We start from the raw sequence: 23,410 nt of genomic DNA on the forward strand, positions 1-23,410 counted from the left end.
AAGTCTTGCTTACTTCTGAAATCCAGTAATACGTCAGTTGTCTTATGAAAGTAAGCCACAACTGGTCACAGCAAAGTCTGTAAAAATGTGTTCCACTATCTCGAACCAGTGATCACTAAATGCAAATACTGGATTGAGGTCTGTTACATCCCTTTCCAATTTCCATAAAATCTGGGCATAGAGAGGCAGTTATACATTGTAGGCTGGTCAGTGTAGACTCAGAAGGGCCGGCTCCTGGTTTTTAGTATAAATACTCATATTTATGCAATCCTCGAATTTCATCAAAACCAATTTTCATAGTTAATGTTCAACTCAAAAATCAAAATCGATGCTGCATGTCCCTGATTTGAGGAAACAGAGAAAGGGTTTACAAATAACGCTGCACAGTCGGTAACAAATTGATGAAGGAAACATATTGGGTGGTGTCTTTATGGAATGGCACAGAAGCAAAACCTACCAAATCAGTTCTATTTGTGAATTAAAAAATGCACGTGGGGTGCAATAGGCTCTTGTGGAAGGTCCATGAATAGAAGTGGTGCAGATACATTTTCCAGAAAAGCGATGACCACTCCTTTTGTATTGCCTTGTGTTGGTGTAACAATCTGGCTAACATTACCAGCTTTGCTTCTCCTTCCACTAGGATGGCCTTGCCCTTCGGAACATGGTGCTGCTTTGGTAGCACAGTCAGACTTGTGGGATGATTGGCAAAATGGTTGTATGGGAATTTATAGTCCTCTTTAAAAACAACAACAGTAGATTGTGTAAGTAGAGTCGGACAATACCTGTCTGTATAATGGCTACTCAAAGGACTATGAACAATAAAGGTTGGAGGCGTTATAATGAAGAATAATACTAAGTGCATAGGCCATTCCCAGATAAAATGCTGTCTTTAATTTTAAAACAAGTGTTTAGCAGGGGACATGTATTTTGCCCCAGGACAATGCATCCACGTTCGTATGAACACAGTGGTATTCCCGCTGTCCTTTCTGTAATGAGGACCTACGTATTCAGATACATAGGGCTCTAGTCACAAATTTACAAATTGACTGTAACACCAATCACACCACATAGTTGTAATAGATGCCCTATTAGTAAGGGTACACCAACACTGAGTTATGCCTCTTTGTTCTACTCCTAATGTGGAATAACAATTGAGAACTAAAGCCACAGACTGTAATACAGGCTGGTCAAGTGGTCAGCGATTAGGGAAACAAGATAAATCAGCATCGCCAACTTACCACCCAAAAACAATGAATGCAGAAGTCTAAACATGGATATGCAGCAGAGCAAATTATTACAGAGCACACTTTGCATGAAATGAAATGAAATGAAAAAAGTATTTGATTAAGCGCACTGCGGCCAAGCGGCTTCCTGGCGCTGGTAGCAAGAGCAACAGTCACAGAAACAGCCCGAAGTAGTTAGCCGGAGTACGCCTGAGAGAACAGAAAAGTTTTCAAAGATTTACGAAAATGGGAATAAATGGGAATGGATCGCATGGACAGGGGAAGGCTATTCCAGAAACGGGGGGCCAAAACAGAAAAGCGTGTGCCTCCAGTTCTGGTTTTGCGGAAACGGGGGACATTAAGAAGGGCCAAAGATGAAGAGCGGAGAGTGCGAACCGGGGTGTGAGAAGAAATAAGGGAACATATGAATGCAGGAGCAGAGCGGGCAAGGGCCAAAAAAACCAGACAACCCATTTTAAAAAGAGAACGCTGAAGAACAGGGAGCCAGTGAAGAGACCTGAGGACGGGAGTGATATGATGGGTTTTGGGAAGGTGAAAAATGAGACGGGCGGCCTGGTTCTGAATAGCTTGCAAGCGGCGTGATTCGTAGGCTGGGATGCCCACGTACAAGCTATTCCCGTAGTCAAGACGGGAGGTAATCAGGGCCGTGATGATGATTTTGAGTGCCTCTGAAGAAAAGAAGCGGGAGATCTTTCGAATGAGGCGAAGGGATAGAAAGTAAGAGGAAACAACAGAGCTGATTTGTGCATGCATGGAGAGATCATGACTGACCTGAATACCCAGAGTTCTGACTGAGGAGACGGGAGTGGGAAGAGGGCCAAAAGAGAAGGGCCAAAAAGCAGAAGACCAGGGACTGGAAGAGCCGCCCGTCAAGACCAACTTGGTCTTGTCCGGGTTAAGCTTGAGATGGTTAGAGCTCATCCAATCCGAGATAAAGACCAAAGTAGAGCGAAATTTAGAAGAAGACAGAGGTGAGGAGGAAAGATCAAAGACAAGCTGGAGGTCATCGGCATAGTTGTACACGGAGACCCCCTGAGCAAGAAGAGCGGAGATAAGAGGGTGAATGTATAGATTAAATAGCAGAGGAGAAAGAGAGGAGCCTTGGGGAACACCACAGGAAACCAAGCGGGGGGGAGCAGAAAAGCCAGACAGGTGAACAGCCTGAGAGCGGCCAGAAAGAAAGGAGGCAAGCCAAGAGAAAGCAAGGCCCCGAATGCCCGCTGCGCTGACACGGTCAAGAAGGATGGAATGGTCGACCGTGTCAAACGCAGCGGATAGATCAAGGAGAACCAGGGCTTGAGGAAGAGAGGAGTCAGCCTTAAGTTTCAGCTCATCGAGGACAGCCAAAACCACTGACTCAGTGGAGTGGCCTCGACGAAAGCCTGCCTGATGAGAGGCCAGGACATGGTTCTCCTCAATGTAAGCAGAGAGGCAAGAGGTGACATAGCTCTCTAAGACCTTGCCAAGATAGGGAAGAAGGGAAATAGGCCTGAAGTTAGAGGGAAGTGAAGGGTCAAGGCCAGGTTTTTTTAAAATGGGCAGGACAATAGCGGTTTTGAAGAAAGAGGGGACTAAGCCCAAGGCAAGAGAAGCATTAAGGAAAGAAAGAGGGGGAGAAGGACAGTTAGTGAATAGAGCTCTTAAAATCCGGGCCGGAGCGCAGTCAGCTGGAGAGCCTGACTTGATCTTAGCGAGCAGAGTAAGAAATGTGTCCGAAGAAATAGGGGGAAAAGAATCAAAAGTAGAAGAAAGAACCGAAAAAGAGGAAGTAGGAGTAGGGGGAGGGAGCAAGGGGATGTTGGCTTTAATCTTAATGATCTTCTCGATGAAGAATTCATTAAGCGAAGAGCAGAGGTCTTGAGAAGGGAGAGGAGTGGAGTTGGTACGATTCGAGAAAGCCAGATCTTTGACCAAGGAGAAAATCTCCTTGGATTTATTGGCAGAGAGAGCCACTTTCTCAGAAAAGTAGTTGGTTTTGGCCAGGAGGACGGCCCGCTTGTATTCCAGGAGAAGATGTTTATATTGGGCCCGAAGAACGGGGCAGTAATTTCGTCTCCAATGACGCTCAGAGCGTCTCAGATCTAATTTCAACGCTTTAAGCTCGGTATTAAACCACTTATGAGCGTCATAGGGACGAACGGCCTTCTTAAAGGCATAGGATGTCATTTCAAAGAGCCCTTACAAATGTATTTTTCACCTATGCTTGACAAAGATCTTTTTGCTATTATTCAACATTTCTACAATTAAAAAGTCTGCTTTCATCTCTCCACATCTGTCCTGACAAGTAATCAATCAGACACCCATACAAGGCTGTACGCTGGATCTTGCCTTGCAGGCCTGCACACCATCCAACAAACAAATCAGAAAACACCAGTTCCTGCTAGTCTTTCACTTTTCTTGCATTGCGCAGACTATTGAATCTAGACAAGAGAATAAAAACCAGCTGTTGTGCCCATTAGATTTGTTCCACCAGCGCAGCATGATTCACCATGGCAACTCATACCCACAAATCACCTCTATCCTAAACCATGGCCTACATCAAGGAATAACATTTTTCTCTGCTGCATATTAAAATTGTCTCCCTATCCCTGGTAACTCCTGCCCCATTAAATAGCCAAATGGTAGAGCCCTGACACCACATTTACTCAATTAAAACAAGTACTGCTATCACCCATGTAAGAAGCTCTGCAGACCCTTCAGACCAGAGAGTCTGCCCAGAACTCATGGACTTTAGCTAATGTTCAAGGAACAGGTCTTAGTAAAGGTATCCATTTATCAACTGTAATGCTACATCTTTTAAAGCCATTTTCTAGATGATCAGCAATCAGTTCCCCACTCTCTTCACAGCAAAGAAGTTCTATCCTTTGCTATAGTAGCTTAACAAGTAGCCTGGACTTTGATTTGGTCTTAAAACATAAATGAAGCCAATAATGAAAGATATGAAATTGGTAGGCACGAGACAATGACGGGGTCAGGGTGACACCTAAAAAGTGCCAAATTGATTATTCAAATAAACAAGCATTGACAAAATCCAAGGTTTGGCTTGAATGTGCTAGTATATGCCAACTACATTTGTACATGCTTGTGTTTCCATGAGTTAGCACATTAAAGAAAGACGTCATGACTTTGCTAATGCCTGGTAATATTTGTGAACTTCAGGAAGAAAATTAAAAGCTATTAATACAATGTTATCCATAAGGATACCTTCTTGATTTTCACATACTTACATTCAGATTACAAAATGCATCATACAACAAGATCAGATTGGCAGTAAAATGTGTAGCTCGAAAAATTGACATAAACCTGTGAATTGAATGGGAGCAGGGTACTGATGGGCTGAAGAATCAATTGGCCTAATTATCATGAAGTCGATCAACATAATATAAGAGTTGAAAATGTTGCACTATCCTGATTTGTGTGGCATAAAGACATGTGTACATTGTTCACTCCATCGAGATCCACAAATATCATAAACACATGAGGCAAATGTGGCTTGAAATCAAGCAAGCTTTCTTTGTAGCCATGCTTTTGTTTTTATGACATACTCTTTCTTGCCATGACGTTAAAGAAAAAGAAATACCTGGCCCTGTCGGCACAGCTGCAAATCCACTGGGACATTACAAAATATTCCTGCCTTGCAAAAGATAAGAAGTTGCCTCTCTGGATCAGGGCATCCATTATGCAAGAAAGAAAAGCCAATAGGAGAGTCATTATAAAGGCAAGCTCTTACTCAAATCCTGACATGCGCATTAAAAAATGCCTGCTACACTGAAAAAATAGAAAAAAATGATTGTTTTTGTCCATAGTCCAAGTAACAGAAAAACATTAAATTGACAAAAAGTGTGACAAAAAGTGTGATCGTTGAAGTTACTTTTCATGAATAAAACAGTCCGTCATTCATTGCAAAGTGAACCACTTCCAACAAGGTTGAATAATAGAACAGTCAATAGCATGAGGTGAGAGATGTACAGGTGTTGGACTTGGCCCTTCTGGCAGGTTCACCCCTGAACTTTTTGCCTTAAGTTCTGACATATTGGTAGTGATTTGTGGCCTCTGCGCACTTTAGCACTGTGGCCCAGTGTAAAGTGCGTGCACTCTCTGAGTGCATGTGGTGAGATAGGCCTGCCCTCCCATAGGAATGCATGGGGGATCTGTGTGTCCATGGTAGTTCCTGATGTGAGAGGAGTGCAGGGTCAAGTTTATTTTGTGCAAACTCGTAAGAATAAATGCTGCGCAATGATGTGCGCGGATTTATTATAACTATAGGAGAAGTGCCACTTCTAGAAGTTGGCATGTCTATGTGCTGTATGATGTGAATTGCCTGTCTGGCTTGTGATTGACAGGAGCTAAGAGGGCTGGGGAGTTCCAGGAGACAGGGTGAGGTGGCCCAGTGGTGAATGGAGAGATCTGCATGTAGATGGGAGGGAGGAGTTGCACCTGAATAGGGCTGGGCCTTCCCTCCACAATGCTGGCTCCACCCCCTGTGGTGCGTCTGAGCACCTAGCCCTTACCTAACAATGGAGAGAGGAGCTGAACACAACAAAGTGCTCCAAAGCTCCCCCAAACCAGTTCTAACTGGTATCCCTAAACCCTGTGCTGTGTCACAAAGGGAAATGTGTGCATAAAAGAAGGGGCTGTGACCTCATGAATATGTTCTGCTTTGGATCCTGACTGAGGGGGGCTTGCTGCTGGTGGGGCCCAGGAGGGACCGCCATGGGAGCTGCCTCCCTGCTGGAGGGCCCTGTGTGCTGGCCCCTGGGCCCTGCATTGCCCCTGGATGCCTGGGGGACCATTGGGACCTTGTGCTTATCTTCTTTATCCCTGAGGACTTTGTGTTTTGCCTTGGGCGCCTGTGAGTGTTCTACTTTTATTCCCTGGGAATGCTTTTCATGGTGCCGTGCTCCCTGCAGCTGAGGAGGAGCGCTTCTGTCCCTTGTAGAGGGAATCCCCGGCGTGGGGATTCTCCCTCGTTGTTGGGTTCTTGCAGGTGCCCACCCTGCAGTGGCCGCTGCATCGATGCTGTTTTATGAAGCCGGCCTGGTTGTGGGCGGGGCCTGAGGACGGAAGCCGTAGAGGCCAGAAGCATGACGGGCGCTTTAGAGACCCGGAAGGGAGCCTACCCCATGCTGGGACGTGTTGGAAAGGACGGGAGCCTACCCCGCCTCCATGCGCTACCTTTGAGAACTCCCGGGTCCCCGGTGGGGGCCCGGGTGAAGTAGAGAGCCCACTGATGCCGGACGGGGCTCCCGTAGGGAAGAGGGAGCTCCGTGTGCAGAGTGACGCCCGGAGAACTTCCCTGCGCAGCCAGAGAGAAACTGCACCAGTGCAGGACAGGACGAAGCAGGAGATCGCCGCCATCTGGAGAGCCCGGTAAGTTTGGGCCTCTCCGTTGTGTTGGTGCGGTTGAAGGCATAGAGTCAGAGCAGCCCCATCTGGCAGCGGGCCGCTCCAACGTGGGCATGTTTGGTTTGAGCGCCCCTGCGCTCCAACGAAGGGGCCATGTTATGTAGAAGCCCCGTGGGGGCCAGAGGGTCCCGGGTGCCAAGCCCCTACTTTAACTTTACAGCTGCCCCGCTGGCTAAAGGGCAGCTGCCACGTTTTGCGGGCACTCGTGGTTTTGAGCGCCAGTGCGCTCCAAATATGGGCTATGTGTTTTTAAGAAGCCCAGTGAGGCCCAGAGGGCACAGCCATGCCAGGGCCCGTTTTGCCTAATTGGTCAGAGGGCACAGTGAGTGCCAGGCCTTCAGGTGTGACCCACAGCTGCGCAGCACTTAGTGCCAGCTGCTCCGTTTAGGTCCTCATTTGATATTCCCAGCTGCTCAGCAAGTAGTGGGCAGCTGCAACATTTAGGCCTGCGCAGATTGCGCACCCTTGACTTTCGCTGCTTTGGCAGCGCTCCCTGACTTTTGGGACTATTAGAGTTATAGGGCGCCAGGCCCTACTGTGATTCTTGGGTGCTAAGAAATGTAATGTCTGTAGAATGATTTACACACCCTGTGTTATACCTCTAAATGTGTTTTATGATTATGAGGTTGTTTTGCGGATTATGGTTTATGCTACTGAAATGTATTTCCTAATGTAGTTATACTTAGGAGGTTAGGGTCTAATGCGTTTAGACTTGTGAGAGAATTGTATAATGTGGTTATACTAATGAGGTTGGCGTACAATGCGTTTGGCGCCTAATGTGATACTGTGCATAAGGTAGTTTATGTTACAGGCTGATGCTAAGTGCGGTGATTACCAGTAGTACTGGTTGTGTTCTATGTTTATGCTAAATTCTACATTTACTAAGTTCACTTTGTGACGGTACTGACAGTGGTCCAGTGGGCCCTGTCAGGTGTAAATAATCCCTTGTAAATATGACCTAGTGCCAGGTGGCACCATGTATAATTTGTGTTCACTATTCTAATGTGTTATGATAATACAAAGGCTATTTTTATATATAACCTGGTGTGGAGTTTCCTTTGTGGTGGGCCTGGGATGTTGTTGCTGTGTGCGTGCACAAATGCTTTACACATTGCCTCCGGATAAGCCTGACTGCTCGTGCCAAGCTAGCAAGGGGGTGAGCAGGGGTTATCTTCGGCGTGTAACTTCCTTGTCCTGACTAGAGTGGTGGTTTCTGTCTGGCTTTGGCGGAAGCCTTAGCCAACCAGAAGTCCCATTTCTAACAACAGGCTACTCTGTTCTAGGTTTAAGTTGTAATAACTGAGAAAACTATATTGAAAGGGAAGCAGCCCTCCTCAGTGTAAACATATAAATATTGATAAGTGCCCGAAGAACCGCAAACAAATGCCATGCAAAGAAAGGTAAGTGAGAGGGAATGAGTCATTTTCACTTCTTCTTGGAGGGGGCAACACAATGTAATTTCGTTATACAAAGTAGCAGCAGGAAAGACTGGTCTAGAATTATTCTGCTTGATGTTTTGCTGTATAGGATTGTCACTAAAATATTGTTTCCTCTTCCTTTTAATCCCTCGATTTTTATGTGCTTAAATTAAAGTTGCAGGGTTTAGAAGCATGTTTTAGGTCTGATCTAATGATTGTATACACTGTATAGAATCAGGGAATCTTAAAGTCATCTGTGATCTTTTCACAACATTTAATTCTTTCTCTGACTGGTGAAACGGCTGGCTCATAAGAATCTTAACCAATATGTGCTATCACATTTAGAGACTCAGAATCTGTAAAACCCTTTGATATATCAGTTCCCTTTTCTAATAGGTAAGTGTTGATAACAGTTCAACTGTCAAACACCCCAGGCTTTAAGCATTCTATGCAAGGCGTAGTGACAGGTACTTGTGAAAAGAGTCCTGTCACCATGAACATGAGATCATGGTGAAAACATTACACAAGATTTTTTCTGCATCCCAACAAACATTATAGCTGCAAGTTGCCCCATTGTTATGTGTAATATCTGGTGTTATACCCAACTGCTGAAGGTGTTAAGCCTGTATGTACAATGTTAACAGCAACATTTCAAGTCCCAGTGTACATTGTGATGTCTGTTAAAAGGTCAGACCTGACTTAAAGTGAGACGACTGCCAAGTTGATACTCAGCAGCTATGAATGTCCATAGATCAGCAGCACCATCTTAATGTAGTCAGGCAAAGGCTGCAGAAAAGCAATAGCAAACATGCTTGAAGCAGCAAGTGCCCGGTGCCTTGGAGGGCTACAAACTAATCTGGTGTAATTCAAAATGTTAAATGTTTCACAGGGTACTGTGCAGATGGCAGGGTTCTCCACCCTACAATGTAATAATATTCTGTAAAGCGTAGGTGGGTGCTCCCCTATCTGTGTCCAGGAATTTGTTAATTGAAACATTTCCTTATAGCACTCTTATTATTTAAATCTATTAATAGTCCTGCACACCAGACAGAGTGAGACTGAGAGGTAATGAGATGTGAAAGAGAGTAATGAGATGTGAGCGAGAGTGAGAGTGCAAGTCATAAACTTTAAATGCTTAAAACAGTCTAACATAAGTCCATTGGATGCACTGCCCATGGAAAGACACGGCATGCCCTGCATTGCTTCTAATTTAAATTAAATAATGCGTTATAACAATCACTGCAAAATACAACATGCTTTGTAAACACTGAAAGACAGTGTTTTTTTGGTGGGGGGTGTTTTGCAGCTGAATAAACTGATAAGTACTGATTTTCAAAGGTTTGGGAAACTCTGTGAAAACAACACTGAAATCCACAAATTATAAACACTGACAACAGGACATCTCACAGATATATACTCCTCAGCGTTGATCCAAGATCCAATTGACAACATCTCCAAACAATGGTGAATAAGCCAATAGCTGAAGGGCATTGACTTAAACTCCAGTTTCAGTGTATTGGCTACAATATGTTTCACAGGCAGCTGCGCTTTAAGCCAAACCTCCAAAGGGGTTTGTGGATACAATTTGCATCTATAAGCAAAGACCAAAGTAATTAGCTGGGGCACTCCTGGCAGACACAAGCTCAATGTAAATTCTAAAACTTGCCCAAATTCTGTTTTTGCTGTTTAAAATAATGTTTGGTGACGTACTCTAGAGATTGCAATCTTACCCTAAATATATATAACTAAATAAAGAAATGAAGGAGGGGGAAACCATACAAGTGAGGCACTGGTGACAAGCCATCACTTTTGGAAACAAATAGACTACTGTACCACAGTAACATAAAGCACACTTTAGATTATGTACTTAAATACCCTTAAATTACTTCACCACTGCCTCCTAATCTATCCATGTCCAAAATTCAACATCTCTTTGGCTCTCATTATGGGTGGCTCGGTTTCTTGTGTGATTATTATCACACACAATGTAATCCAATACCAAGGTAGTCACAATTTAACAGGTGCCATTATTATCACCTGTTGCAAATTTTGCTTGCAAAATGGGGGAGGACATGCAGAATTTGGTTCTTACCACACCAAAACAACAAGTCTCGATATTTTCCAGGGATTTTTCTCCAGTAAATATTGGCCGCTTTGTCCTGGAAAAATCTATCTGAAGGAATGTGCTTCGTGTCACAGCCAGCAATTATTAGGTGAGATAAAATACCAACAGATAATAATTTCAATAAGGTAACGTGGTATTGTACATATTGGAATTATATAGGCCACTCGTAACGAGGGCCATCATACCCCCTATGCTTGAGTGGAATAAGTAAGGCAGCAATACATAGGCATCAGAGCAGCACAGAAACTACGTGTGGCTTCTAATCAAGGAGTGGATTGTACCATTTCCTAAATTCACAGGCTGGCCACAGAGGCTTCACAGAAGCAACCTTCTTCTCTACAACTCTATTATTCAGACTCAGCACTAAGTATTATCTTTATGCTAATACTTTGCTGGCTGTTTGATAAGTTTGAAATTGGTTGCTGTCAAAGTTTGAAGTAGATAATACGTTGTGACAGGATGGTGTGTTGGCTCATTCTCATATAATTTGAAAATAGATACTGAACCCATCAATGCTTTGAAGGTGTACCACTTATCTCTCATGTTCTACTGACATTGGATCACTTGTATACCTCCAACTATTTCACAAATACCACAACAATGATGGTATGCTTTTTTTTAACAGCACTAAATATGTGTGGAAATGTTGAAATGTTTAATATAACTCAAATATTTATTTCCTGCTTCTCTGTGACAGACATCTTACATATACCTCTTTTTAAGTTCAAGAAAAGGTTTATTGAAAAGATTATTATGATCATAAAAACAATACTTCATATATGCAGTTATTTGTTAATACATAAATACATGAAGGTGTAATAAAGAACAATAACGATATATAATATCCATTAAAATAGTAAAAGGATAATATAGAATATATGAATACAAGCAAAGGTTCACAGAAATCATAAATAACAGTACATGTCAAAAATACACAATTAAAAAAAATATATATATATATAGATATATATATATATATATGATAGAAAATGATAAATTAAACAAAATTATAAATAAACAATAGGAGGTCAAGGAGGCTTGGTCACTTCTTGTTGTGAGGGAGCAGGTAAAGGAGTTTTCTTCACAGTATCGTCTAGAAATTGTGTGAGTGGGCCCCAAAGGTGAGAACGTTTAGTAGCAAGAGAGATAAGATGAACGAGTGCTGTATCGAGGCGATGATTGTGACATACAGCATACCACCAAGCTAAATAGGACAATTTAGAGGAATCTTTCCAGTTTTTTTATATTTGCTGAAAAGCTACAGCTATTAACAAATCAATAAGTGGTAACTGGGATTGACTTGTTTTCCAGTCCAGTGTTAAACTACCTAGGAAAATGTTTGTAGGGGAGAGTGGAATTGTGGTGTGAAATATAGTGTTGATTTGGTGCCAGACCTGTTTCCAGAATATAAAAACATGTGGACATGTGAAAAGCATATGATGGATATTAGCGTGAACCTGGGAACATGTCCAGCAAGTGTTGAGATTTGTGTTGTGTATTTTATGTAGGTATGTGGGAGTAAGAAACAATCTGTTGTAAATAAAGAAGAGTGTTTGTGTTGTGCTGGCCGCTCTGGATGATTTCCTAAGTTTCGTCCAAATTCTGTTCCAAAAAGAGATAGGCCAATTTGTTCCCAGATCGGATTCCCACGAGAGGTCAAATTTGGTTTTGTATCGGATCTCAGGAGGTACCATTAAACGGGAATAAATGGTGGACGCTCTGGGGTTTATGTGCAAAAGGTTATGCCATGGGAAAAGGGGGTGGGAGGGTGAGGAAGGTGAAGATTTGAGTTTAGCATAAGTATCAAGTATTCGCTTTCTGCAAGGTCAAACATTTAGGTTTAAAGAAAGAAGGCAAATGATAAAGAGTTTGTAATTGCGTAAATTGAATGGGTGCATCCTGATCTAAAAATGGATGAACCCAGAGTAGACCTGTATTTCTCCAAGCCTTCCAAAATATAGGTTTCCTATTGAGAAGGATTTGTTTATTGTGCCAAATTGTGGAATTGAGAAAAGTGTCTAAATTATGTACCACTAAGTGGGGTGCAGTGGATAGTAGTTTACAGGATTGCTTAATTATGGGAGTAGAGCGCTTTTGTGGTTTGCGAGTAAAGGAGAGATATTCCTGAAATGAGAAGGGAGCTAAAAACCAGGTCTCAAGATCCACCCAGAGAGGTTTATCTTCAGATTGATTAGTGATCCAATTTGATAGTTGTCATATCTGAAAGGATTTGTGATAATTGGAGAAATGGGGGAAATTAACACCGCCTTCAGATTTTGGTCTTGTTAATTTTTGTAACGCCATCCTTGGTTTTTTAGCATTCCATAAAAAAGAAGTAAAAATAGAATGAATCTTTTGAAATAATTTAGATGGAATGGAAAGTGGAATGTTAGAAAGGATATACAAAACTATCGGAGTCAACATCATTTTGATTGTGTCCAGATGACCCCACCAAGAAAGATGAAGGGGATGCCATCTTGCGACCAAAGTTTTAAGTTTGGCAGAACATTTGTCTATGTTTAAAGAGGTAGATGTCTTTACAGAGGGAGAGAACCAGATACCAAGATATTTTATATGTTTAGGGCTCCAAGTAAAGTTGGAGATCTTAAAATCATCCTTAAAGGTGTATTTGGTTAAGGGTAATAACTCACATTTTCCTCTATTCAGTTTATAGCCAGATACCAATCCATAGGCCTCCACCTCTCCCTTGAAAGCTGTAAGTGAAGATTGTGGTTTGGAGAGAAAAACTAAAATACTTAATTTGTTGAGGATCCGAGACAAAACCTGTGATTGAGTTATTCGGGCGTATTCTTGAGAGAAAGGGTTCTAAGGCCAAATTGAAAAGAAAAGGGGACAAGGGGCATACTTGGCGTACTCCTCGTTTAAGATTAAATAAGGGGAGATGAGGCCATTGGTAGATATGGCGGCCTTGGGCTCAGAGTAAAGTAGGGCTATTAAAGAAATGATTTTCGGTCCAAACCCAAACCACTTGAGAGCGTGGAAGATAAAAGGCCAGTAAACCCTATCAAAGGCCTTTTCTGCATCTAACGCAATTGCCGCCAAGGAGTCCGGAAAATGTGATGATTTAGTTAAAATGTCCAAGAATATCGTGTATTGTCAGTGATGTTGCGACCTTTGACAAAACCTGATTGTTCTTTTCCAAGCAGCATGGGAAGATATGGTTCTAATCTTAGGGCTAGAGCTTTCGAGAAAATTTTATAATCTACGTTAACTAAGGATATAGGTCTATAATTCTTACAGTAATGTAAATCCTTATCAGCCTTTGGTATTAGACAGATGAAGGCTTCGGAAAAAGAGCCAGTGGAATTACGGGAAGCGATAAAGGAAGAAAGAAGAGTGTGTAAGTGTGGGAGTAATAGATGAACAAAATGTAAATAAAATTCCACTGTGAAGCCGTCTGGGCCTGGGGCCTAGTCTTTTTTAAGAGTTTTTAAAGCATTTAACAATTTTGTTTGTGTAAGTTCAGCTACCAAAGAGGCTAAATCTAATTGGGGATTAATATGTTTTTGAATTGTGGAGAAATATTGGGATATGTCTGTATCTGATGGTGTGTTTTCTGGTGTGTAAAGGGATTGATAGAAATATACAAATTCTTGGAGTATTTCAGTGTCTTTGAATTTCGGTGCTTGGCTATCATCTATAATGGAATCAATATGAAGTTTCTGTTGTTTAATCTTTAGATAATTGGCTAGAAGTTTGCCTGATTTATTTTGGCCACCATAATACTTTGCTGAGGATTTCAGTAAGTATAGGGAGGCCTGTTCCGTAGTGGACTCGTTAAAAGCGATTTTTGCAGTGATGAGATCTTTAAGGGAGTCCTTCGACTCGGAGGTGTGGAAGGAGTGCTCAAGTTTTTTAATCTTAGCAAGAAGTGTGTTATGTAATATGCAGGAAATTTTACGTTTATTTGACACAAATCTAATGATGAAATCCCGAGCGGTGGCCTTAAAGGCGTCCCACACTGTATGAAAGGAGACATAATTCGTTAAATTAATGTGAAAAAACTCTTGAGCGAAAGAGGTAAAGGATGAATTGAAATTAGGGTCAAGGATTACATATACCTCTAATAATGGTATGTTTACTATGACATCTATAAGAGATTACTTTTATGGTGGCCTACTTGTTTCACCGATTTGAAAGAATCTGTGTGGAATTTGTATCTAGCCAATAGTTCGATAGAATTTTGGGTTCATGGCATTCTGTGTCAGTGAGGATCTGACTGAGAGCTCTGGTCAAGGTCAGTTGAGCTCAGACCCAGATGATCTTGTTTATGTGGCTGTGGTGCTATTAAAAAAGAACCTGTTTATCACCACTACAGCTGTTGTGGATCTTTACAATGTCAACATTGGGTTACTCATCCAAAGATCATTGGAACTTAAGTGTGTGGCAGTGGTGTAACAAAACATTAGGGGGGGGCCTGCAAAGTACATAGAGGGCCCCCAACTCTGGACTCACTTAGGAGCTCTCAGAACTGGATCCTGTGCTGAGGGGGCCCCCTGGAGCTCGTGGTGCCCCACACTGCAGGAGCCTTTGGTACACCACTGGTGTGTGGTGCTATTTTATTTAAATTCTTCACTATCGTAGTGGGTCCGTAATACCCTTTTGTGCAGTTGGTCCTCAGGCATTTGATAGACCTTTCTGGTGACTTTTTTTGTGCTTAACAGACTATCGAGGTTTCTTCTATTCTTCTATACAAAGATTGATCATGAAATCACAGAATATGTAACTATTCATTTAACACTTTCAATGTTTGTGTAATGTTTGAAAAGAAGAGAAATGTTTTTACTGCCAGGCACGGCTTTAATTGTAGAATGTTTATTTTACCTTATCCCATAGTGCAATCCTTATTTAGAATGAATTGAAGTTTATGCAGTTTTTGTACATTGAAATCAGAGTTTTTATTTGGTTATATATTCCATTTATATCTGTGCTGAATCCTACGGTTTGTTTAAACTCAAGAATGCATATGTAAGAATGACAAAAATATAAATCCATTACAACACTTCCCGTTGAGGATGAAAGGCTGGAAATTGGTACTTCTCTTAATGGAAATCTAACTTTTCTTGACACACTTAAATCTTCATATTTAAGACTCCTGTACGATTGCGTTTGTATTTTGTATTTTATATGCCATTCCTCCCAAACAGGCTACTATTTTCATAAAACAAGCATTTAGTTGGAAATAAATGAGAAACTTGAGGGAAATGGAAAAAACGGAGGATGGCGAAATGAGGGAAGTGGTGTATACAGATAAACCTGCTTATATAGTAGTTCCTATCGTATACTGCATTTTAGATGTATCCAAGAGTGTTGCTGCACAGAGCACACCATTATTGATTAAAAAGCACAGCACATCCGATTTTATTTTGCTTTGGTGAAAGCATAATCTAATTTCAGCTGTCAATTCAAGTAACACAAATCACTTTACATTTTCATAACTTGGACAATGATGACAAATGCATTTCACACAGTTTTCTCTTTTATATGACAACTTCTATGTGATCAGGAAACACAAATATGTTTTATCCTTCATGTTGTTTACGATCTTTGCAAAAATTACTATATTGATTTTTAGAGGACTTGAATGTGACATACGTTCACTTTTTTGATTAGTTCCTTGGCATTTGTTTGTGGATCAAAGAAAATAAATAAGATGTTTTGCTGCTATGTATGAAATAGGTTTTGAGAAAATAAAAAAGCTTGCACGTACTGTATATATATTGAGTCATTAAGCTAGGGGTCACTTCCTAAAGTGTGCACACAAAATGATTTTTCTTTGTGTTTTGTTTTCCATGGGAATAATTTGTGGTCCCTTATTAAATTGTTTCTAAACTTTCAGCTAAAACAAATCAACTTAAAAAAGGGGCTAGTGTGGACCTGTTGAAGCTTATGGTTCCTCACAAAATAGCTCAGTCAGGCAGTTGTTTTTATAACAGGCTGTATAAATCTATACATCACACAAAGAAACAAATGCCATATGCAACTACAAAATTGTATGGATAATTGGCCAAAGAATAGATACTGCTAATATACTAATAAGCTAACACGTGCAGGAACACACAGCTGGTATTCAACAAGCAGAGTGCAGCTTTTCTTTAATAAACAAACTTTATTGAATTGTAGGCCTGCTAAGCTGGCAGAGAAGAGTACATGGCACACCTGTGACACATTACAAGATGGGATATACAGTCCATTCAAGGCAGAACATCCAGTAGATATAGAACAGTAAACATAAAGGTTATCCACGAGCACAAATCTGTATGTAGTTAAGCAAATTAACCCAGCCATTTCCCCCACACTCGTCTGTGTTTTTGGGGACAACCGCGGGCTTCAAAGACCACACGCTCCTTTTGCGCACACCATTCCGCACCCCTTCTCCACCCCACCAGGGTAGGGGATCCGGGGACATCCATCGTGTGGCGATGTCTTCCTTCACTACCAGGAAGGCCGTGCCCAGAAATGCCCTCTCAGCCCTCATACCCCCAGAGCCCTCAAACACCCCTAGAAGAACCAATAAAATGGAAAGGGGAACCTCCCAACCTAGCACCTCTGACAACTCTCGGGTCACCCTGGTCCAGTACTGAAGCACCACTGCACAGGTCCATACCATATGATAGAAATCTGCTTGTTCAGTTCCACTTCGAAGACATCTGGGGGTTGGGCGTAATTCTGCCCGGTAAAGCCGAATTAGGGAATGGTATACAGAGTAAAGATAGCAGGTCTGGATTAGCTGTAGTTAAGAGTAAGTGGTAAGTTCACAAGGGCCATCAGGGTGTCCCGCCATTCATTTTTCTCTGCAGGGCTCATCCAGCCCTCCCAACAGGCCCTAAGATGGTACAGTGAGCTAGGGGAGTTGGTAATGAGTGTGAGGTAGATCTGAGAGATTCCATTGCAGCCCAGGTTTTCCTTGAGCAACTTTGCCTCCAGGGCATTGCACACAAGAGAGAGCATTGGTGGGCAGGGAGTGAGCATGAAGAGCATGTATCAGTTGGAGGTATTTATAAAATTGGATGTGTGTAAGGCTGTATGTCTGTCAAAGATCCTGGAAAGAATGCATGTGTGTCCCCGACCATACATCTCCTAATCACGTAATACCAATGAGATCCTAGGAGAAGAAACCGTTAAGCACAACCACTTCTTTCAACCAAGAACGGCGCAGAAGAACGGCAACCCCCCTGGCTCCCCCAGAGTACCCAACGTGGAAGACACTATCGTGGCCCTTAAGTGCCAAGAAGGGGCAGAGGTCCTGAATGAGATGGGTTTCTTGTAGCAACAGGACCTTAGGGCTGTGTTGGTGAGTAAAAGTAAAACCTGCCGCTCTTTTAACTCGGTCTAATAGACTGTTAACATTCCACACAGAACTCGAAAGGTCATATATGTGGTAGGTGGAGATTATTGTGAGAGGTGGACAATGGACAACCTAAAAGCAGGGCCCGCCAGGCCTGGTGGAACAATGATGAGTGTACCAGTGGCGTTTTGCGGAGGGATGCTACCCCAGGGCTGTGTGTAGGAGCAAAGCAAGTGTGTGTGCCAAAACCTAAGAAGGGAAAAAAGAAGTTATCAAATACATCAAACTACAGTATGCAAAGAAAACCCCAACTCCCACCCCTCCCCACACTTCTACCCCAGAAACATCTGTCGCCCTGTAAAGAAGTTATGTTAGAGGAAACAATAAACACAACATCATGTACATCTTGAGGGGAAAAAACACATAATTACATGAGAAGTTGATAAGACAAGACCATAGATGCCATCTTACGAGTGAATTGGAGATCTCTAAGTGCTGAGCAAACCCAGAAGGTAAGTAGAGATATAGATACAGAGCATGGCGGAAAAGGCAGTAAAACGATATCTAAAGCAAGAGGTTGCATAGCTAGTAAAGTCAAGCCCAGTCCAATTGCAGGGCTGTGGAGCAGGTCTGACCCAACCTGCAAATCGGCTGGGGCAGTGAAGGAGTCCATTCAGCCGCCCACTTCCACATTGTTGTCTCTGGCCAGAGCGCAGATTCAATACAGCTTTAAGAGCATCAAACCGTTGATAGAACCAAATTGCTGATTAAATGTTTTTTTGTAATAGGAGTCAAAGTTTGGAATGAGACATCCACCTGCTGCATTGCCATTATGTAGAATAAACCAGATAACTACATTTATAAAGCACCTATTGCATTGGGGTCTCCAGGTGCTTTATTGGAAGCCTGCAACTTGCCTACAAAATATCTTCTAGTGGATTGAACCAGTGAGGTTCAAGCTTCATTCGTGTGTTGTCTGTCACCTGACCTACATTTGGGAAGATGAAAGCATTTAATTTAAAAAGGAATTTCTTTTCTTTCATCTTTACCTTTTCTTTGCTACATCCAACTTCCTAGTTTTGATGCAGTATTACTTCATGAAACTGGACTGCATTTTTCTCTGTGCTAGATTACACTTGAATGAGGGACATGATATGTGCCTCTCGATCTAGCCAAGAGTCCGATGTTTCTCATGTATGTAGTCCACATTTCATTTTCTAATGTAGCATTTGCATTTTCCTTTTCATCATCCACTGCCTATCTAATGTCTTTTCACTTTCAGCTCCTCTTTCAGCCTTAGAAAATGTATATGTTGTTGCACTAGTATGCCGTTTAATCAATTTACCATGTTTTCAAAATCATATTGAGACTCCATCAGTTTTCTAGCTTTGCATCTGGTCCTGTGGTTGTCCTTTCACAGTGTGCAGCATTTCCATGAATGCATATTTTAAAGGGATCACTTATAACTGTCTACAGTCTAACAGAATAATCTGTGCACTCCTCTTTATGTAAGCAAAGAAAATGAATATGTTCCTTTATTAGAAAACATGTTCATCAAGTCAACATTCGCAGATTTTCTCCAGTCTTGTGAGCATTCTGTGTACTTAGCGCATGCACATGTTCCCATGCTTTTCAAAAGACTTTTATATTGTGTTTCTATGTATCTAGCCTTTAGCACTGGATTGGGTGGGTGCACCGGCACAGGCCTGCTCTAGCCCTACCAGAGTAAAGATTATTCTTGTAGATGCTGTCACCAAGCAGTCTTTCTTCAATTTCCTTTGTATTGTGGTGGCTAGAGCCTACTGAGTGGCTTCACTGTGCTGCCTGCCCAGTGCATATGCAGATAGCTGTCCACACTTGGGGCTGTCCATTGGGCACTCCATAGACATCCACTTTGCTTTTATAACTTGTTGATACCTAGAGTCTCTGACACACTAACTGAACAGACTTGAATTCTCATGATGTCACTGCTTTATCCAATTTTCCCTGTGGCTCCACTTTTTGAGAGAGGAGATGGAGTGCTGGCTAGTTGCAAAGGGAAAACTTGCAAACATTAGCCGTGCCGGCTGTCTGTCACGTTTAAGGTAGTGTACGTTGACATAGCCTTTGTGACCCATTATGCCCAAAGAAATAGGAGGTATCTATCAACACCTGAAAATGTTTCACAGGCCTGAACAGTATTTGAATTCATGCCTCAGATCTCCGGAAGACCTCCACAGTGACGCACCACATTAAAGGCACTGACATCCGAATGACACAGATCACCCATAATTGTCAAAGTATTCAGGGCTTCACTCACGTCAAAGCCATCTTGCTTCATCACCCAAGTCACACTTCCTATTTCTTACTTTTGCAACAATGTTCTCATTTATGCATACAAATCAGCAACTTTTGTAACCATATAAAGACTTCAAAACATTCTTATCAGTCACGCTGAAATTGCCAGCTCAGATTTTCTTATGTATGAAAAATAAATTATTACAGGAAACAGTACAATCTCTTTAGCTTTGCTTAACTCTATAGTATTAATTACGGACTGTCTCCTTACCAAAGGCAGTTAGTAGACTACCGTCACATGAAATATTGAGAAATCATATTTTGCTGAATTTGTTTGACCCTTCAACATGTCGACATGTTCTTTTGGAAAATATTGTTACAATGTGAATCATACTAAGATCCATGTTGTCTGATGATTTTATTTACCTTTGTGTCCATCCGTTTTGAGTATGAAATTACTTTTTCTAGTTCAGCAGTGATAGGTGGGCAAAAATAATTAAGCCTGGTTGTTTCTCAGCTTAGGGGAACCCAAACAATTAATATTTTATGCCAAACAAACACGTTTACCCATTTTTTATTCAAGATTACATCTTGCTACAAGCCTACTAACTGCTACAACTGGATGAGTATATTGTATCAGCATATTATTTATTTATGTTTACAAAATTAATCATGAATAACGAATGATTCCTACCTGCAGAAGTCTGCTGGCACCATGCCGTAAACATTTATCCTGTCGCAAAGCTCCAATGCAATCGTCATTGTGAACCATCCCGTGCTCAGCCAAGTATTGGAGATCTTCCTAAAAGAAATACACACTTACATTTGAATGACAGCATGCATCTGATTGGATTACATAAAAAGGGGGTTCGGATTTCTGACAAACATTTTTTGCAAGTTTCGGGCAAATTTTACAATATTTTTGAAAATCACATTTGAACTATCACATATGGATGTGCATTGCCATACTATACCGAGAGGCTTAGGTAGAAGTGCAATGTAGTCCCATGCAGCACTTGTGGTGCAGTGGGTCCTCTGCTCAGGGCCACTAACTTATTACATGACCATTTAAACTTCTGAGGTCACCAACATTAGCGTAATTTTAGGGCCTCTTATAAAGCATTGAAATGGCACCAAATCCTACAGTGTGGGGCTACAGGGTGCAGCCCTGCCTCCTGTGAGGCGCCACTTAGTGGCTCTTGCCACAAATGCTAATTATTAAACTGAACAGTGTTCATGAACACTGTTAGTACAGAGGTCAACCCTGCCAGCCTCCTCTTTAGGCTCCTGATGACAGGAGGAGGGGGGGGCTGAGGCATGAGCCAGCTACAGAGTGCTGTTTATAAATACAGCACTCTGTAGGTGGAGGTCTGTATTTCACATGTTTGAAGGTCGTTGTTCAAATACGATCCTCTCATACAGGCACAATACATTAGTTTCAGCAGACATACTGCACATGTCTCAGGCAGCTCAGTATATCTGCTAAAATGTAGCTGTCAGGGCACACATAAGTGCTTCCTGCGGCCAATGAGAAGCCACACAGAGCAACAGGGGCAGAATCCCTAGTATCGTCCCTGTTTCTTAGAGGGCTGGGCTTCTAGTCCTATCAAAAAGCTGAGAGAGGGATTTAGGTTAGTGTTTAACTTTTCAAACCTGCCCTTGCAGTTCTGTAGGCCTGCTAATTGGCTATCATGGCTTGCTGTATCCAGCACCAAATTCTTGCTATGTTGCTAGTTGCCAGCATAGGAAGCATGACAAGTAAAAAAAAATGTTCTCTGTGCATGTGTATGTATGTGTTTCTGAGTGATTATGAGTTATTGAAATTAAGTGACAGTGTGTGTTAGTGTTTGAGTGTCAAAGAGAGTGAACACGAGTGAGGATCAGAGTTTGAGAGTGTATGAATCAGTGAATGTAAGGGAGTGGTAGAAATGAGAGTCTCTAATTGGCACAGGTAGGTACCTTTGTCCAAATAGGGACCTTTCTTCCCAGTCAGGGTAAGGTGGATACACTTCTAAAATAACCCCTTCTCACCCCCATGGTAGCTTGGCATAAGCAGACAGGCTTATCTCAGAGGCAGTGAATAAAGCAATTGTGCACACATACAGTAAAACACTACAAAAGGACACCACACCAGTTTAGAAAAATAAGTAAGTAATCTTTATCTAAACCACACAAGACCAAAACAACAAAAATCCACAATACAGTAATCAAAATATGACTTTCAAAAAGGTGGAAACAGTTCTTTTCAAAGCAAATTGCAGATGCGACTCGCTTCACACGAAGTACCTTGGATGCATCACGTGCACAAACAAAAACTGTCGCAGGGAAGGTGAGGTGTCGGTCCCTTATTCCCAGGGGATGTGATGCGTCGGCTCCTTACTTCAGGGGAGGTGTTGAGTCGGTGCCTTACTGCCACGAAGAGGAGGTAAAGCATCGGTTTCTTACTGTGCGGGGAGATGATGCATCGGTTTCTTACTGTGCTGTGAGGTGATGCGTCGGTTTCTGACTGTGGCCCTAGAGTTCTTGCAGGCATGGTGCCCAGATGCGATATTTGAGGATCGGGGATGCAACGGTTTCTCCAGCCGCGGTCCCATGATACGTTGGTTCTTGCAGCCAAACATCCGGACCTGCGTCAGAATCGGTGTGGTTATCTTGCACTTCGTAGATTAGTGCACTTGGTGTGGCGATTTCTCGAGCTGTGGGCAGGCGCTATGTCAGTTTCTTCGGTGATGTGTCGGAAATAGGTGCAGATGCATCGTGCTTCTCGTCATTGCGTTACTTTCCCAACTCCCAACAGCAGGAACAACCTTCAGAGGTCCAGAACAGCAGTGGGCACCTCCTGGTAGTTCAGACCTCCCAGCAAGGAAGTAGCAGGGGAGCTGGGGGTGAAGTCTTTGTATGCCTGAGACCTCAAAAGCAGGAGGCAAGCTCTACTTTAGGCCCTTGTAGATCTTCCTTAAGCAGGGGACACAGCACACAGCAAAGGCCTTGTCCTTTCCTTGGTAGGAACAGCCACTGCAGGCCAACCCCACACAGCACACAGCAAAGGGGCAGTACTTCTCCTCAGTTTCTCCAGCTCTTCTCCTTGGCAAAGAGTCCTCTTGAATCCCAGAAGTAATCTAAAAGTCTGGGGTCTGGGACCCACTTTTTATAGTACAAAATTCTCTGTTCTCTGGTGGCAGAGAAGCTCCTTGCCCAGCTAAAACTAGTTTTTCCTCTCTGGTGCAGCTTCCTAGCAGGAGGTGGAGACCACATTCTCCCAGGCAGACCATGCCCATTCAGGTGTGAAAGAAATCTCCTCCCCCTACTCTGAATGCAGCTCAGGTCTATTAAGCCCAGCCCTGACTCACCCTGGAAAGGCAGAACACATCTCACTCCCCAAGTCGCTGTCTGAGCAGAATGCACATCCCCAGCCCTGTCACTCTAAAGCCAGACAGTCAACACACAAACCTGGCAGAGGCACACAGGACAGCTAAGCAAGAAAATACCTACTTTCTAAAAGTGGTATTTTCAAACACAAAATGTAAAAATCATCCTCACTAAAAGATGCATCTTTATATTCTGAGGTCAGGCATACTAAGCTGTATCTTCCTATCCTGTCCCAATGGGAAGTTGTATTTATAAGGTGTTA

General features: G+C 42.4%; 1 protein-coding gene and 1 long non-coding RNA gene across 2 annotated transcripts in view; one reads left to right on the forward strand and one right to left on the reverse strand.

Moving 5' to 3' along the window:
* ST6GALNAC5 (ST6 N-acetylgalactosaminide alpha-2,6-sialyltransferase 5) overlaps positions 1 to 23,410 on the reverse strand; it is a 727,364-nt gene that overhangs the window by 124,062 nt on the left and 579,892 nt on the right. The window contains exon 4 of the mRNA XM_085602041.1: positions 20,474 to 20,581. Within this exon, the coding sequence (XP_085458167.1) occupies positions 20,474 to 20,581 (108 nt within the window). The remainder of the gene's footprint in view (positions 1 to 20,473; positions 20,582 to 23,410) is intronic.
* Positions 1 to 23,410, forward strand: part of LOC146834584 (uncharacterized) — a 133,347-nt gene that overhangs the window by 49,238 nt on the left and 60,699 nt on the right. The gene's annotated exons all lie outside the window — the stretch shown is intronic.

The sequence above is a fragment of the Triturus cristatus genome, chromosome 4_2 (genome assembly GCF_964204655.1).
Source record: "Triturus cristatus chromosome 4_2, aTriCri1.1, whole genome shotgun sequence".
Classification (NCBI taxonomy): domain Eukaryota; kingdom Metazoa; phylum Chordata; class Amphibia; order Caudata; family Salamandridae; genus Triturus; species Triturus cristatus.